The sequence below is a fragment of the Podarcis bocagei genome (genome assembly GCF_964188305.1).
Source record: "Podarcis bocagei genome assembly, chromosome: Z".
In the NCBI taxonomy this organism is placed as follows: Eukaryota; Metazoa; Chordata; class Lepidosauria; order Squamata; family Lacertidae; genus Podarcis; species Podarcis bocagei.
The window spans coordinates 32,369,408-32,386,022 of record NC_138140.1 but is presented as its reverse complement, the minus strand read 5'-3'; the positions used below and the strand labels follow the sequence as shown (position 1 = coordinate 32,386,022).

At 42.8% G+C, this 16,615-nt stretch overlaps 1 protein-coding gene across 9 annotated transcripts in view; it reads right to left on the bottom strand.

The window, feature by feature from the left end:
- DACH2 (dachshund family transcription factor 2) overlaps positions 1 to 16,615 on the bottom strand; it is a 340,390-nt gene that overhangs the window by 254,181 nt on the left and 69,594 nt on the right. Inside the window, exon 1 of one of the 9 annotated variants that reach the window (XM_081180170.1) lies at positions 10,042 to 10,156. The exons of the other annotated variants lie outside the window; for them this stretch is intronic. Within the exon in view, the coding sequence (XP_081036296.1) occupies positions 10,042 to 10,136 (95 nt within the window). The 5' untranslated portion in view covers positions 10,137 to 10,156. Of the gene's footprint in view, positions 1 to 10,041; positions 10,157 to 16,615 lie in introns of those variants that run through there. 9 annotated transcript variants of the gene reach the window in all.

Here is a 16,615-nt window from a genome sequence, read left to right as displayed (position 1 = left end):
AGAGTTAAAAAACTGGCGGTGATCTACCCCCTTTTGGGGGGTTCAGGTCAAAGTTGAAAGGCTTTTTTAGGGGGGAAGAAAGCCACGTTTCTTTGGGTTGCAGGGCAAAAATGTTGAGCTTTTTTAGGGGAGCCAAAGTTGTTGAGCTTCTTCAGGGGGAGATCTACCAGTGATCTACCACAGACATCCAGTGATCTACCAGTAGATCACGATTTACCTGTTGGACATGCCTAATCTAGTCCATCTCAGTACTGTACACTAGGATGGACATCAGCTCTCCAGAAGAGGTAAACTTGTCTAGGGTCACTGAGAGATTGAAGACCCATGACTATTTCTGCAGCAGGGTCCCAGCCTCCAGCGTCTTACAGCCACCCTATCAGCATGAAGGGGAGCTTTCCGGCCACCAAAAAAAAGCCATCTCACTCTTTGTGCTGATTCAAGCCAACCAGAGTTGGCACAGAAAATAGTACCGTATTTTTCGCTCTATAACACGCACCTGACCATAACACGCACATCGTTTTTAGAGGAGGAAAACAAGGGAAAAAATATTCTGAATCAAACAGTGGACGTATCATTTTTGTGCTTCATGCTGTGGCCACAGACATGTGATCTGATGGTGAATTTGGGGTGACCCAATGCAAAAATCCTGAGAATCCCTGTGGATCCATGCTTTGTAACCACGTTTTTGCACCATTGCAGCCCCAGGCAACAGTGGGTGCGTGATTTTTTTTGGGGGGGGCAGGCTGTAGCCATGGACATGCTATGTGCTCTGATGGTGAATTTTGGCTGACCCAATGCAAAGTTCCTGAGGATCCCTGTGGATCCATGCTTTGTAACCACGTTTTTGCACCATTGCAGCCCCAGGCAACAGTGGGTGCGTGATTTTTTTTGGGGGGGGCAGGCTGTAGCCATGGACATGCTATGTGCTCTGATGGTGAATTTTGGCTGACCCAATGCAAAGATCCTGAGGATCCATGTGGATCCATGCTTTGTAACCACGTTTTTGCACCATTGCAGCCCCAGGCAACAATGGGTGTGTGATTTTGGGGGGGCAGGCTGTAGCCATGGACGTGCTGTGTGCTCTGATGGTGAATTTGGGGTGACCCAATGCAAAGATCCTGAGGATCCATGTGGATCCATGCTTTGTAACCACATTTTAAGTGGGGAGGGAAGGAAAAACACAGAAGGCTAAGAATGCAGGAGAGGGCTATAACGTGAGGAAAGGAAGGCAAAAGTTTTCACCCACCCACCCACCCAAGCCAGCCACTGTTTAAGGATTTCATCCTTTTAAATGGAAGAAAGCATATTTGAATGCTGTGTGTCCCCAAAAACAAAAAGCAGGAAGTCAAATCAGAATTTTAAGCCGAACCTGTAATCTCTCTTCCCTTCACATACATTGTTCCCTCCGGAGCAGGGACAGGATAGAGCGACGCTCTGCTTTCCTCTCTACTTGCCTGGAGGGGAGGGGCTTTCCCTGCTCTTTGTTCGGACGCTCTGCTTTCCTCTCTTCTTGCCTGGAGGGGAGGGGCTTTCCCTGCTCTTTGTTCCGTTTGAGCAAACACAGCAACGAAACAGAGCAGGGTGGGCAGTAAGACCCTGAGGCAGAATGCAGGAAAGCAGCAACTTCCTGTCTCACGGAGCTCCCTTCTCCCTGAAGCGCGGTTTGATTTTTGCTTTATTTTTCGGCTCCAGGGACCACACATTCGCTCCATAACACGCACAGACATTTCCCCTTCCTTTTTAGGAGAAAAAATCTGCGTGTTATAGAGCGAAAAATACGGTAAATCTAGCTGAAAATCTAGTTGGAGTGTGTTGATATTTGCAATTCACCCCCAATTATTATTGTTGTATAATTATAACTGTATGATCTTAGAAGGGGTGTGGCTATGAGTGGGTGTAACTCTGACTATCAAATGTGAACTGGAATTAGTTCCCTTTTTGACATGCATGCTGAACTTCAACTAGCACTATTTCCTTTGTAAAATGAACTTTCCAAACTCTGGATATTTCGCATGTTCCAAAAACACCATCTGTAGATACGCATGCTTCGTAAAACACATCAAATACACCAGGTTTCTGCTGTGCTATGCAATAAAGAAAGGGCACTCTGCAGTTGAGTAAGAACTTTTACTATTAACATAAAAGAAAGCTATAGGCCTAGGCCTCCTTGTCTCACCCCCCTCCTGCTGAAAAGAAAGGGATCTTCCATCAGCCAATTGTCATGTATCATATATTTCATCTCTCTGAGGGCCAGGGGCTCAGGTTCTTTTCTCTAGAATAAAATACACCTAGGGGGAAATTTGTGTTGCACTCCACACCATTTACAAACTGCTTCCAAATAAATTAAAGCACTTTCTGCTATTCATTAATCCCTGGATGCCGCCATTTTTGCATTTGTGCTCAGTATCAGAAAATCCTCAACTCCTGGTTCCAGGAGTTGCACCTCTATCTCTCCTCTTCTTCCCTCCCCAAGTACACAGATGGTGACCTTTCTTAAGCGCACCCCAGAGATATCGCATAATGTAAGTCAGAAAAAGGAGAGTGAACAGGGCAGATGCCACCAGAAAGAAAATTCAGTCCAGCAAATGCAGCCAAAAGGATGAGAAAAGGGGGAGTGAGAGTTTAGTTGGCTATTTGTCAAATCCAGACATTAGGCTGGATCATCTCTATTCTGAATTGTGTTTTGCATAAAGTAGAAACTTCTACAGTCCGCACCATCTTCCAAGTTTAAGATTCTGGTTGCAATCCCATAGTCGCTGAGAGGCTGTTCCAGAGACCATGGGATTTTGAGGATCTCCTTCCCAGAGGGGAGAGAAGGGGATCTACCTTGGCAATCCCCCTCTCAGCTGCAATGGAAAGGGCTGCCACCAATGCCCCTCTGTTGTCACTGCAGAGATAAAAGGAGGGGAGTGTTCCAGTCGTTTATTGGAATGGATCCTTTTGGAGTCTGGATCTCTCCCATTCCTCCAAGATGGGTATGGGGGAATACACTAGCTCAGATTGGTTTAGCAATGAATCCCGCTTCCTGTGGAAGTCTGGGAGTTAAAGCTCTGTGAAAGGAAATTAACACCCTTAAAAACTGCAGCTCCATGATTCTTTGGGGGAAGCCACAACTGTTTAAAGAGGTACAGTGGTGCCCCGCAAGACGAATGCCTCGCAAGACGGAAAACTCGCCAGACGAAAGAGTTTTCCGTTTTGGAGGTGCTTTCGCAAAACGAATTTCCTATGGGCTTGCTTCACAAGACGACAATGTCTTGCGAGTTCCTGCTGGTTTTTTTTCCTCCCCCCCCCCCTCTTTTTCTAAGCTGCTACGCCGCTTATCAGCTGATCCGATCAGCAGATAAGCTGCTAAAAGCCGCTAATAGCGCTAATTCGCTAATCCTTCAATGGGCTTGCTTCACAAGACGAAAAAACCGCTAGACGAAGAGAATCACAGAACCGATTCTTTTCGTCTTGCGAGGCACCACTGTATAATAGTGCTTTTAATGCATAGTGCAGCTGTAGCCTGGCTTCAACACTAGAGGTGCAACAACATCCTTCCCTGCATCTGCAGGAGAAGGCTAGTTTAAGGGGTTGATGACAGGCCTGTGGCACACAGCTCTAACCTCCCATAGAGGACAATGGCTGGGGGCTCACGAGAAATAGCATGGGGGGGGAGCTGCTGTTGCCCCCACCCACAGTATCTACCAGCTGATTGCCTCACTCTGTCTAATGGTAGGGCTGGCCCCAAGGGCAGGTATGAGTTATGCTTACTTGTCACCTATACCATGTCTTGATCCAGCCAGAACAAAGGTGGACAGTGCTACTCAATGAAATCAATAGGACCTTTGGCACAGACTTCAAGGTGAGCAAGAGGAGACCCTCTGTCAACAAGAATTTCACTTACGTTTCCTCTCTGAGTAAGCAAAAATAATAATAAAAATAAAAATAAAACAAAGCTTGCTTGCACCAAGTTCTCTCTGTAAGAAACTATCCCCTGTAAGCATTTAGCAGACGGGAAACGGGACTCCATTTGTGTAGTGGCATCAATGCAAATCTAATTCCCGACATTAAACTGGAGAGGCAGAAGCACATTTACAAGGGCTTTGTGGCTGTATCTCTTCCTTCAGTTAGCAAAGTTAAAAATCATTTACTTTTGAGTACTTGCTGTAAAACACTAATTGCCCTAGAGTCCTTGTGGGCTCCATCACTGCATCTGCAATGGCTTCCCCATACTCATCAATGGAGGAGGTGACTATGTGGACACAAGGACCTGTTTCCTTTGCTGAACTGAACATAAGGGCTAGCTCAGTGCTCTTTTTTCAACTGTTGTCCACCTCTTCTTGAGAAACGAAATTGAATTTAGAAACTGGAGTGAAATTCTCATGGGTGGGGGAGAGTGAGGTTTTTATGTGTTTGCTTTAACTTCTGAGATGGTCAAGAGGTGTTTTTGAGTGTCTTTTCTTCCCTTCAACAATTCATACGCAGTCTGCAGCCATCCCAGGTGCCTTCAGTAATAGCCCTTGGCTCTCACTCCTCTTTTTTCATATCAAAAAGTGTGGGCATCTGGGGAATCTGAAGACTACTGGAGAAATGTTTACTGTAAAGGATAATACATACACCACCCTTGCCTACCTTGTGACAATAAGATGAACTCAAAATCCCACGCTGCCTTAAATTTAAAAGAAGTCCTCAAATGCCCTAAGGATGATACAGGAAAAAATGGGAACTGCTTTCAGAGGGGAATAAAACTATAGACAGCTGGGAAGATTGATCTGGGCAAAGCACAGAACCAGAGATGGGAAGGCCTGGGGGGGACCGGAAAAATTGGGGGGGCCACATTTTTTTCCATCCCACCCCCAAGCCGTCCCCCCCAAAAATATCTGGCTTTGGGGGAAAACAGAAAAAAACCTGTTCCATCCCTCCATTTCCCCCCAGGACTTCCAGAACCCACACATCGGAGCTCCCTGCTGACTGACACCAGGCAGGTGCTCTCACTGTACTCTTTCTGGCAACTGCTCAAAACATTTTTGTTAGGGCCAGCCCATCTGAACACGTAGAAGCTGCATGTGATTTACAGTGGTACCTCGGGTTACAGATGCTTCAGGTTACAGACTCTGCTAACCCAGAAATAGTACCTCGGGTTAAGAACTTTGCTTCAGGATGAGAACAGAAATCATGTGGCGGTGGCAGGAGGCCCCATTGTCTAAAGTGGTGCCTCAGGTTAAGAACAGTTTCAGGTTAAGAATGGACCTCCAGAACGAATTAAGTTCTTAACCAGAGGTACCACTGTATGTCCTTTTAACCACTGCTGACTTTAATCATCTTTTGAATACTCTTAAGTACCTGCTTTTAACTGTGTTTTATCAATCATTTTAATGTTGTGTTGTATATTTTTGTAAACTGTTTAGAAGCTCTCTTACCATCATGTGGTTTATAATATATAATAACAAATTCAATTTAAAAAGGACACACACTCCTTTTCCTTTCAAACAGAGTTTGAGCCTTAGTGCAACATACTATTTAGTAACTGTATGTTGGTTCCTTCTGGGCCTGGCATGCAAAAAATTGGTCTTACGCTTTGCCCTGGCTGTCCTCAAGTAGAGATGGGAAGGCCTGGGGGAAAACGGGAAAATTGGGGGGGGGCAGTTTTTCCCAAAAAACCGCTTTTGAGAAGTCCATGAGAAAAATGACAAAGAGGAAGAGGAAGAAGACGTGGAAAATGATAGAAGTAGTTCAGAAAATGAGATAGAATAAACTGCATGTATATGTTGTGTCTTTTGTTGTTGTTTTTAAAGCACTATTCAAAGGGTAGACCTTCTATGGAGCTTAAATATTGAGGTGGACCTTAACTTTATTTGCTGCTGGTGATAAGGGGCAAATCTGATTATTCTTTATGTTGATGGTTTCTTGCCTTTTTTTGCTTTTGAGGGAAAGGGAGGTGGTTACCCGTTTTATTGCAAGCACAATACTTTTATATACACTGCGTTTCACATGATTTGTAAAGCTACTCCACACTGAACTTTTTTTCAATTTTTCCAAAATTTTCATTTCCCCGGGGGGGGGGGGACGGGGGAAAACTTTTTCCCCCATGGCTTCAAAATTTCCATAAATTTTACATCTCTACACAGAACAAGGACTTTCTGCAATGCACCCCACATGGAGTGCTGCATCAACTGTGAGGTGGTGCAATTTTGAACATGTGTTAAACTTATTCTCAAGGCCTGATCAGTTATAAGCTGTGTCCCTTCACTTCTATCCAGTATATATGGCATGCCAACTTCCATCAGCCCTCAACAAGCATTGTCAGTCATCAGAGATAGTTGTCCAACTACATCTGGAATGTCGTATACTGCATGGTAGTTCCTTGGAGATTGTTGGAAGAAAACACTGGTTGCTCAAAGCATCAAGTGCTAATCCTGACAATGGCACAGAGGAGGAGGAATGAACATGGGATGAACATCTCTGGTTCCATTCTATGGGCTCATTCACTACTACATGCTAACATTCTGGCTGAACATGGTCAATTTCTAGAATTAATTCTAGAAATGGTGCATGTATAGTCTACCACAACTTGCATTTCCTTTCATTTACTCTGCCCTCTGCTCCTCTCTTAGAAAGGCTCATAGCTGATGAAACATAGCACATACAGGCAGAGGCGCATCCAGTTGCCTTGTTCAGCTACCCTTTTATTAGTGTGTGCAAGCATTTCTGTGCATTGGGCAGGGGGAGGAGAATGGGTTGAACAAATTAGCTGTAGCAAACTGCACAGAATAATGACAGGTCCCTAAAGTATTGCTATCACTCCATAGAAAAGACCAGGCAACTTGGAACTCCAAGATCAAGATTCAAAACCAGATGGGAGGATTTCAAAAGAATCCCTAGAATGAATGAGTGGGAAGAAGGGCTTTTGTTTCACATGCTCAGAAACCATGCCCTCTTATTTGGAAGCCCTTCTCCTAATCATAAGCGTGTCGAGGGGGCTGATTGTGATTATGCAACAGTGAATAAGAAGCACTCCATATATGCTCTAAGAACTCACTGTTTTATATATTCTACTGGTGAATGGTATCAATAAAAAGGAGTTATGGCTAAGGCAAACTCAATCTTGTATGCAGATTAAGTCCAGCTAATAAGAGAAGGGAAATCAAGGGATAGAATATAATAGAATAGGAATTCTCAGAGCAAAATCTATAAATACACATGTTTGGAAGAAAAGCAATTGGAAAGGCCTCGGACATTTATTAGTTGGAGGGGGCCTCAAAATGTTCACATTCTTTGTTCCTATTTCTTGCCTAAAAGCTGCTGAAAGTGCAACAACCCAAAGCTTCAGAAGCAAGGAATGTTTGTGCTAAGTTGGAATGACTTCATATAAGATAACGCTGCTAAAATAAAAATTCAAACCATGTCACCAAAATGTAGTTGACAACATGTATATTATGCAATTACGACTGTCATTTTATTACTGTTATTAATTTATTAGTATAATTGCAATTTTTTTTCAATGTCATAATGTGATAATAAAGGACTTGTCATTACTGAGTTAACCTCAGAACATCTCTGACCTCAGGGGAGGGTGCTCTCCGCTTTCAGTCCAAAATGAGCTGTCAGTTACCACAACGACATTTTGATGACTACATTATCTTGTAATTAAGTGTCTCAACAAATTTCTCCTTTTGATTGACAGGTAGTTAAGACTATCTTTGACCACAGGGCAGTTCCTTTATATTTCAAGAATATTTTTCCCCTTAGCACTGAAAGAGAAAGATGAACATTTAAAAATTAAAATGTTGGAATATATATAACACTTAAGTTTTTATGTGTAAAACAATGGAATCTCTGACCAATGCTAATTTCCCCACTAGTCTCGCACTATTGTGTCAATGTGACAACTCTGACAGATTCGGAAAGTCCTGAAGTTCTTTGCCAAAGTTCAAAAAGTGCACTGTTTTCTTTCCCATTGTTTTCTTTCCCGTTGTTTTCTAAATAAGTATGTACAGAGCCACACAGAATCACGTGCACTGACAGCATAGTTCTTGCAAAGGGAATTAATAAAGTGCTGCATGACTGAGGACCAGAGAAGCTGAATGGTGGGTTATCTGGAACAGATCAAAGGAACTCTGCAAACTGCAGCTTTCAGCTTAAAATCAGAAGTCCAATGATGTGTAGTCACTATAGATGGGGCAGTCTGTTTCAGACTGCATGTCAACAATGAGCAAAAGCAAAGGGCTGGACCACTCCTTCCTTCTCTCTCTCTCTCTCTCTCTCTCATTTTGCTGCTCTTCTATCTCTCCCGCTCCTGTTCCACCTAGCAGACTCCCTGCAGAAAGAAGGGCAAAACTTGCTAGAAGTCTAACTACTCACTTGCAGAGGGTTTTTTGAAATTAGGCAGTGGACAGTAGGTTGTCCACCCCTGCCTCAGAATATACAGAGGGAAGCAACAGCTGCCTGCAGCAGGATACCACCCAGAGATGCAAGCACTGCATCTTGATTTAGGTTGCTCTTCATAAGTTTGCTTATGGTCCAGTATTGTTACGCAGGTGAAACTGAGCATTTGCTCTCCATGGGGCTGAATTAAAAATGCATTGGATAGTTGAGGTGCACTAGGCCGTATTCTAGTAAGCTGTTAAATAAGTGGGTCAACAATGCAATATTCATGAAGGTTAGGGATTAATTTTTAAAATATTTTTTAAAATTTATACGTAAATATGCCTTTCATATTACCGGTGCTAAACAGGCAGGGGAAAAAACATTAAGCAAATAGCAGGTAGTACATTTCAATGTGGAATTCTAAAATTCAATCTACATCTGCAGAATCATAAAACAACAGGTTCCCTGAAAATATGGACTTATTCATTTCTCCTTCCCATCACCAGCAGCTGATGGGGGTCAGGTGGTACACAACCTTGGACCATTGAGTTACCACCTCTAGGTTCCACAGCTAATTGACTTTTGAGTGGTTCTGATTACTTTTGAGTAGTTTTGCACCCCACCACACAACCAGCAGAGAGGGGATTTCCTGATCTGCAGAGCAATTCTATACATGTATACTCAGAAGTAAGTCCCACTGACTCTATCTGATCAACAGAACAGAGCATTCCACATCATTAGGGATTTGAAGCTGGTGAACACAGCCTCCTGTTCTGAACTGGGCATGTCCCCTTGACCCCAGAATGGTCCTGCCAAAGCTTGCACTCAGAAATGTATATCAAGTCAGACCATTGACATCTCTAGTTTAATGTTGTTTACCTAGCCTCTTCCAAACTGGGGCTTCCCAGATGTTGTTTGACTCCCAACTCCCATCAGCCCCAGTCAGCATGGCCAATTTTCAGGAACAATGGGAGTTGCAGCCTAGTGACATTTGGAGGGCTCTAGGTTGGGGGAAGCTGATCTACAGTGACCGGCATTGGATTTCTACAGTTTCAGATGGGGTCTCTCTCAGCCCTACCAGGAAATGCCAGAGGTTTAACCTGAGACCTTCTGCACACACAGCAGAAGCTCAACATCCCTCCCATGTGGCATACTTGGCCTTCACAACAACTTCATAGGGTGGGTTATAACAAAGTAAAAATACAATATTCAAATCAGCTAAAACAATTTGTAATCAAAAGAATGGGGCAAAAAGGTATGACATACTGAATGCAAAACAATTACGTTTTTTGTTTAATTTACTTCACCCTATTTCAGGTCTTTGGTTGTAATAAATATTTGGTTTGCTCTCTATTCTGTCTTTCCTACCTTTACTACACATATACACACACAACATACACACACACATTTGCAAATCTACCATCTGCAATGCATGGATAAGTCTCACTGAATTCTGTGGAACTTGTGCATGATTTGCTATGCTCAGGGTTGCAATATCAGTGCCTATGCATTTCCACCCTTCAGAAGCGTGTGGCAATTCATCAGCGATTTAACCTATAGACATTTGAAGGTTGAAGAGCACCTCAGAGGGGTCGTTGACCTTCAGCAACTGCAAGATTCGTAGCTTCAGCTACAGTCAATATATATTTATCTTTCTGTTGGGACTATTACAACTGTTCAAGTAATGCTGACCTTGAAACTTCCTGTGCTGGATGCAGTAGAATAACGATCCCTGAAGGAAAAGTATAAAAATATCGCAATAGGATGTCTAAATCTAAAATGCACATAACAATCAAGAGCACAAGGATTCCAAATATACACCACCTGGAAAACAAAACAAAAGAAGGAGGAGGCTGATTTTTGGCACAGTCTTATAACTGCCGTTTGCATCACACATGTCAGGCTCAAAAACTGCATATCCAGATGTATTTCTGATCAAGACTTGTATAGCTTAAGAGACCACATCTCTCAGCATGAATCAGAGCCTGTTCAGATGTCATGCAGTAGGAAATGTGCTTGTACCACTGCATAAAAGGCAAGAGCAACTTCATTACCTGGCCTGGATGTACATAGTGCAGTTATATTGCTGAAGCTAAGCAGGTTCGGGTCTGGTTGGTATCTGAAGGGAGACCACCTGAGCCCTCCACTTCCTATGGATACCACCTTGAGCCCTGAGTTGAGTGAAATGTTCTACGTATGTATACTAAGATAAATTTAAAGCACCTAATATTTTTATTTACTAAAGGGATTGCTGTCCCCGACCTCAGACAAATGCACAGCCCGGCTTAATAAAATAAAAGCAAATTAGAAATGCACTTCAGTTTGTCAATGGCTGTTATAAATTATAATGGCTTTCAAGCTGTTTTAGTGCTGGTTTTGACCTTTAAGGCTCCCTTGTCCTGGAGGTATATAATAATAATAATAAAAACAATAACAATACTACCATTGTATAATTTTAAAGAAATATCATGAGCATTTATGATTTGGGATCAAGGCACCTGGAAGAACACCTATTTCCACAAGGGTCTACCTGTCTACCAGGTACTGGGAATATTGTTCAACCTAAAGGCCATATTCAGGGACATGGGTGGTGCTGTGGCCTAAACCACAGAGCCTAGGGCTTGCTGATCGGAAGGTCAGCAGTTCTAATCCCCGTGATGGGCTGAGCGCCCGTTCTTCAGTCCCAGTCCCTAACCACCTAGCAGTTCAAAAGCACGTCAAGTGCAAGTAGATAAATAGGTGGGAAGGTAAATGGTGTTTCCATGCACTGCTCTGGTTCGCCAGAAGCGGCTTAGTCATGCTGGCCACATGACCCGGAAGTTGTCTGCGGACAAACACCGGCTCCCTCAGTCTATAGAGCAAGATGAGTGCGCAACCCCAGAGTCGTCCACGATTGGACCTGACAGTCAGAAGTACCTTTATCTTTACCTTTAAGGCCACATTCACTTCCAGAACAGCTCTCATGAGACCCCATGCCAGTGGAAAGTGGAGCAACAGGCAAAAGGGGCATAGCAACTTTTGTTAGAAACTTCTGCTTCTAACTTGCAAGGCTAAGCATATTTTGGAAATAAGTTTGATGGCTGGTTTCTTTTAGAACATAGGATCAGTTCGAAACTGGACTTGTTTATAGAGAGAGACCTGGAGGGCCACACTTGGCTCTGAGGTTCCCTGTCCCGGTTGTAGACTAAGGTCTTCAGCAGGGCTCCTTCTTCAAGACATTAAACCTTCATAGTGGTGGCACCCAGATGGGAAAAAGCCTTCCCTAGCAAAGTTCACCTGGAGCCAATTCTGCTGTCAACTAATAATAATAATAATAATAATAATAATAATAATAATAATAATAATAATAATACTTTAATGTGGACCAAAGACCCACAAAACAATTACAAAACAAGATACAGTTAAAACGGCCATACAGACAGATGGAAGAAACCAAGGAAGTCATTTTGTTTTATCTAGGGCATAATGATCTTTGTTTCTTATAACCTCTGAAAGAAACTTTGCCACGGCCAGTGTAATATCATTTGACCTTTCTTCCAAAAGATATTTAATACGGGGGGCTTCGGATTTCTTTGGGAGAAAGTGATGAAAGTAGTATAATACTGTTTTAAATATATAGTGGAGATGGGACCTATGCTTCCTAAAACTCATATTCCTGCCCAAACCCCCTGTCTGTCATTCCACTTCTGGACCCAGAGCATCTGCTCTGTGGGTTAGAGCGTGGGGCTGTTAACGCCAAGGCCGCAGGTTCGATCCAGCTTATTGGCCAGCTGCATTGCAGGAGGGACTAAATGACCCTCAGGATCCCTACCAACTAAACAATTCTATTCTATTCTATTCTATTCTATTCTATTCTATTCTATTCTACAGAAGCTGAAGTGGACTGTACATCACTGACTGAAAGCTAGTATTCTTCAAGAAGGGAGGTAGGGCTTGTAGCCAATGCCTACTAAGAGTAGAGCCATTGAAATTTATGACCATGAAATTTATTACTATTACCGATGGATCCACCATGAGTAAAAACTTCATTGGCTACAACCCTGGAGGACTTCTTATGTTGTGCACCAGCCAGCCCCCAAGACTCAGCCCCCGCCACCACACTTAATGTTTAAGAATTCAAATCTAGGAGTCTTATTAAAGAGCAATAACCTCCTCCTTTTTTATTCTTTTGTAAACTAATCAGGAACTAACGACTTGCACTAATTAAAAAGCTATAATTAGGAGAGACCTCATAAAACATTGAAACGATTTCGGGCTGAGAATCTTCATGTGATAAGCTTGTTCCTTATACCAGTATCCATGCCTCACGGGCGGGGGGAGGGGGGAGGCCACAAGGATGAACCCTGACAAGGGAACACTGTTTCTTAAAAGTTAGAATGCTTCCATGGACTGATTTCACATTGGTGGTAGTGGTGGGGGTGACTTAGTATAATTACTTCATTCAGAATGACAATGTTGTGTCATTTTTACAGAATGGGATACCAACCAAATAACTAGTATTTTTCTGGTCTGATCACCAAAACCACCAAAATATTAGGATCTGAGAAGTCAGCTTATAACTCCTGATTCGGTCCCAGCTCCATCATCTCACTTGCCACATTTCATCTTGGCTCCTGGCCCCACCAGTTTCTCTACTCAAAGCACCTATTTGAAACAGGTGGGAAATAATGCAGGGATGGGGGGGAAAGGTGAGTTTCCCACTATTAGATCCTTCCAGTGACAATATTCCATTCCTAAAAAGAATCATTCCCCAAAGTGAATTGGTAACAGAACAAAAATGGACACAATACTGGCCATATTGAACCTTTTCTATGGAGGAGAGATATTCCCTCATTAGTCCTCTAGGTCATTCTGACCAACTTCCATTCCTCCTGAATTCTATCCTAATCTTCTCAGGTTGCAAAATTCTACCTAATAGGGAAATAGGAAGCTGCCTTATACCCAATCAGATTGGGCAGATAATCTCAGTACTGTCAACACTGATTGGCAGCAGCTCTCCAGGATTTCAGGGTTTCTCCCAGCCCTCCCTGGAGAGGCCAGGGATTGAATCTGGGATCGTCTGCCAACAAAGGGATTTAAAGATTCGTTTGGTCAAGCTGTCTTCTCAGGGATGAGGAACCTGTGGTCCTTCAGATGTTCATGGATTCCAGCTCCCATCAGCCCCAGCTGGCATGGCCAACAGCTGATAGGAGCTGTAGTCCAGAAACACCTGAAGAGTCAAAGGTTCTCCACCACTGTCTTAGGCACGCATGGGTGCTATCAGTGATATTTCTAAGTTTTGGAGAGCTACTGGAAAAGGCCCCTCCCTGTTAATTCATTAATCCAATCAGCATCAGTGCACACTATGCCTGGCTAATGCGCTAACATTCACTGGATTCCAGTCAAGGCTCAGTTTTGCTCAAGAGCAACACAGTGGAACATGGAATAAAGCTGACAAGATAAAAAATACCACACAGACTACTGAATGTAACTGAAACGAAGGAGCCTTATCGAAAGTAGCAAGCATGTGTACAAAGCTCTAAACAGCCAGCACAGGAAAGACACATACACGGCATGTTGCCATATTTTTTGATCTACCATGGCTGCTCAACTGTGTCCATAAAACATGCCTAACCTTCTGGGTGTGATGCATACGGAGCCCTAGCAGGGCCTAGATTAGCATCTCCTTCCCTCAGCAAGTCCACCTTCTCACCTCCATTCTCAGCTGCTACTGCTCTTCTTCCTCATCTTTGCTACCATGTAGGGAGCCAATAAGGAAGCAGACAGTGGCCTTCACTAGTCCTTCTCACAGAGGCCTGGGCTAGAGAAGGAGAGAGATTGGTGAATAACTGGGTTGCAATGGTTAAGACAAGGACTCATCCAGAGGCCTCTTGTCAGTGGGCCACCTCATTGGGTTTCGGCCCTTAGTCAACCTTGTTGACTTGCTCTACGCACCATGCCTTTACATCAATTTTAAACTATTTGAGTAGCATTGTGCTGGGATATTATTGCTGTTGCTAATTTTATCGCTGGGCTGTACTATTTTTACAGTTCTTTTTGGTGTTTCACGGCACCCTGATTCTGATATATTGCGCTTGATATGTTGGTACAGTACTTACCTTAAGAGGAAATTACCCTAGAGACGACTGCCTTAAAAATGAATAATAAAGCTAGGAGAATCTCAAACATTAATTCTGAAACAAGGGCATCTGCATCTCACCAGAGTTTCCTGTTCCTTCATCTTCACCATATTGCCCTCCGCTTGTCTGATGGGCACATCTGCATTGATAAATTACTGCAAGAAAACAACTGGATGCACCCATCTGCTCCTACACACTAGAACGTATAACACAAATAGAATATTGATACAATGGAATGTATAATCCCATCAATTTTGATAAGTGGGGGTCCATGGCTTGGCTCTAGAAAAACAAGGGGGGTCCACAGTACTCAGCTAATTGTGAGCCACTGGTGTAGACAATACCAAAATAGGTGGACAGTCTTCACTTAAATCAACTTCTTATGATACAAGTACAGTTTTTTGTACCCCATTCAATTATGAATGCAACTCATAATTTCTATTTATTATTTTTCCTCAAAAATACTTGTGGGGATCTTTTAGTGAAAGCATTGTTACTTTATTTCCCAAGTTGTCACAAAATCCACTGCCTTCATCATAATTAAACAGCTGCTATAATCACCATAATAAATACAGTTTAAATTACGTTTAAATTAATAGTGAGCTGTTATACCCAATACTATCTGTGAAAAGGTGGAGATTAGCACCTTTTTTCTGGTTGAAATACAAATTAGGTTATATTGAACAAAGTCCTACTCAGAAAGTAATGAACCTTTTTAACTTCAATGGGTCTACTCTGGGTAGGACTAAGATTAGATACTACTATTAATAATATTTGTTTGTTGCTTAATACAAAATAAGCAGCAGCTGTATCTCTGCACTGCCCTGGAGTTTGGGGAGGGAGGTAGTTTTTTGAAGATGTTGCTGTGACTTGACATGATAAACTACAAAAAGCTAAAACCATATCAAAGCAAAAAAAGAAAGGAAAACAACATGCAACAACAACAAAAAATTCCTAAAATGCTCATCCAACAAAACAATAATAAGACATACCCCACCTCGCTAAAAGATGAGCTTCACAGCAGACACTAACTGAAGCACTAATAAATAAGTATGTTTCAGCCTGGAACCTAAATACTGCCAATGATGGTGCCAGACACATTTCCCTGGGATGTGGATTCCACAAACAGGAGACACCACTTTAAAAAGCCAGCATATATATATATATATATTCCTCAATACTTGATTTCTCATAGCCGTTGCTCTATTTATTAGAGTATGATTGATTGATTATTGTTTGTTTGTTTTGTTGTCCGTTCATTACTGAATTAGGCTACACCCTTAAACATACTTACTAGATCATAACCTCCAAGGGGTCTTAAAGGTAACATTAAAGGTAAAGGTACCCCTGCCCATTAGGTCCAGTCGTGGACGACTCTGGGGTTGCGGAGCTCATCTCGCTCTATAGACCAAGGGAGCCGGCGTTTTGTCCGCAGACAGCTTCCGGGTCATGTGGCCAGCATGACTAAGCCACTTCTGGCAAAACCAGAGCAGCGCACGGAAGTGCCGTTTACCTTCTCGCCGGAGCGGGAACCCATTTATCTACTTGCACTTGGACGTGCTTTTGAACTGCTAGGTTGGCAGGAGCAGGGACCGAGCAACGGGAGCTCACCCCGCCGCGGGGATTCAAACCGCCGACCTTCTGATCAGCAAGGCCTAGGCTCAGTGGTTTAGACCACAGCGCCACCCGCGTCCCATGGGTCTTACTTCTGAGTAACTATGAATGGGAGTGTGCTGATAATCATTTCACTCAACATATCTTCTAGCAATTGTACTGCCTACTGAAGACCTTCCTCTTCCAGCATGTCATTTAAGTAAGGATCTTTCCCAATTTGCATCTGTATTTGAATTGTTTTAAACGTTTTAACTGTTTCATCATTTTGTGTGTTTGCTGCCCTGTATTTAATGAACATCTTAAGCGAGCAGGCAAATTTGAACCAGCAACAGAAGGGGAGTGGAAATCTGATTTTCATGTTACAAATTTTGATTCCAGAAGTGCAAAGCAATTATTCTATGACAAAATTGTAAGGAAAATAAAACACTGTCCCTTCTATATAAGGGAGGCACTTTTAGAATCCTGGAAAAATAAGTGGGAAAGAAACAAGAAGGAAGGAGGAGGAATGGGATGGAGGCATGGGGAACATCAAG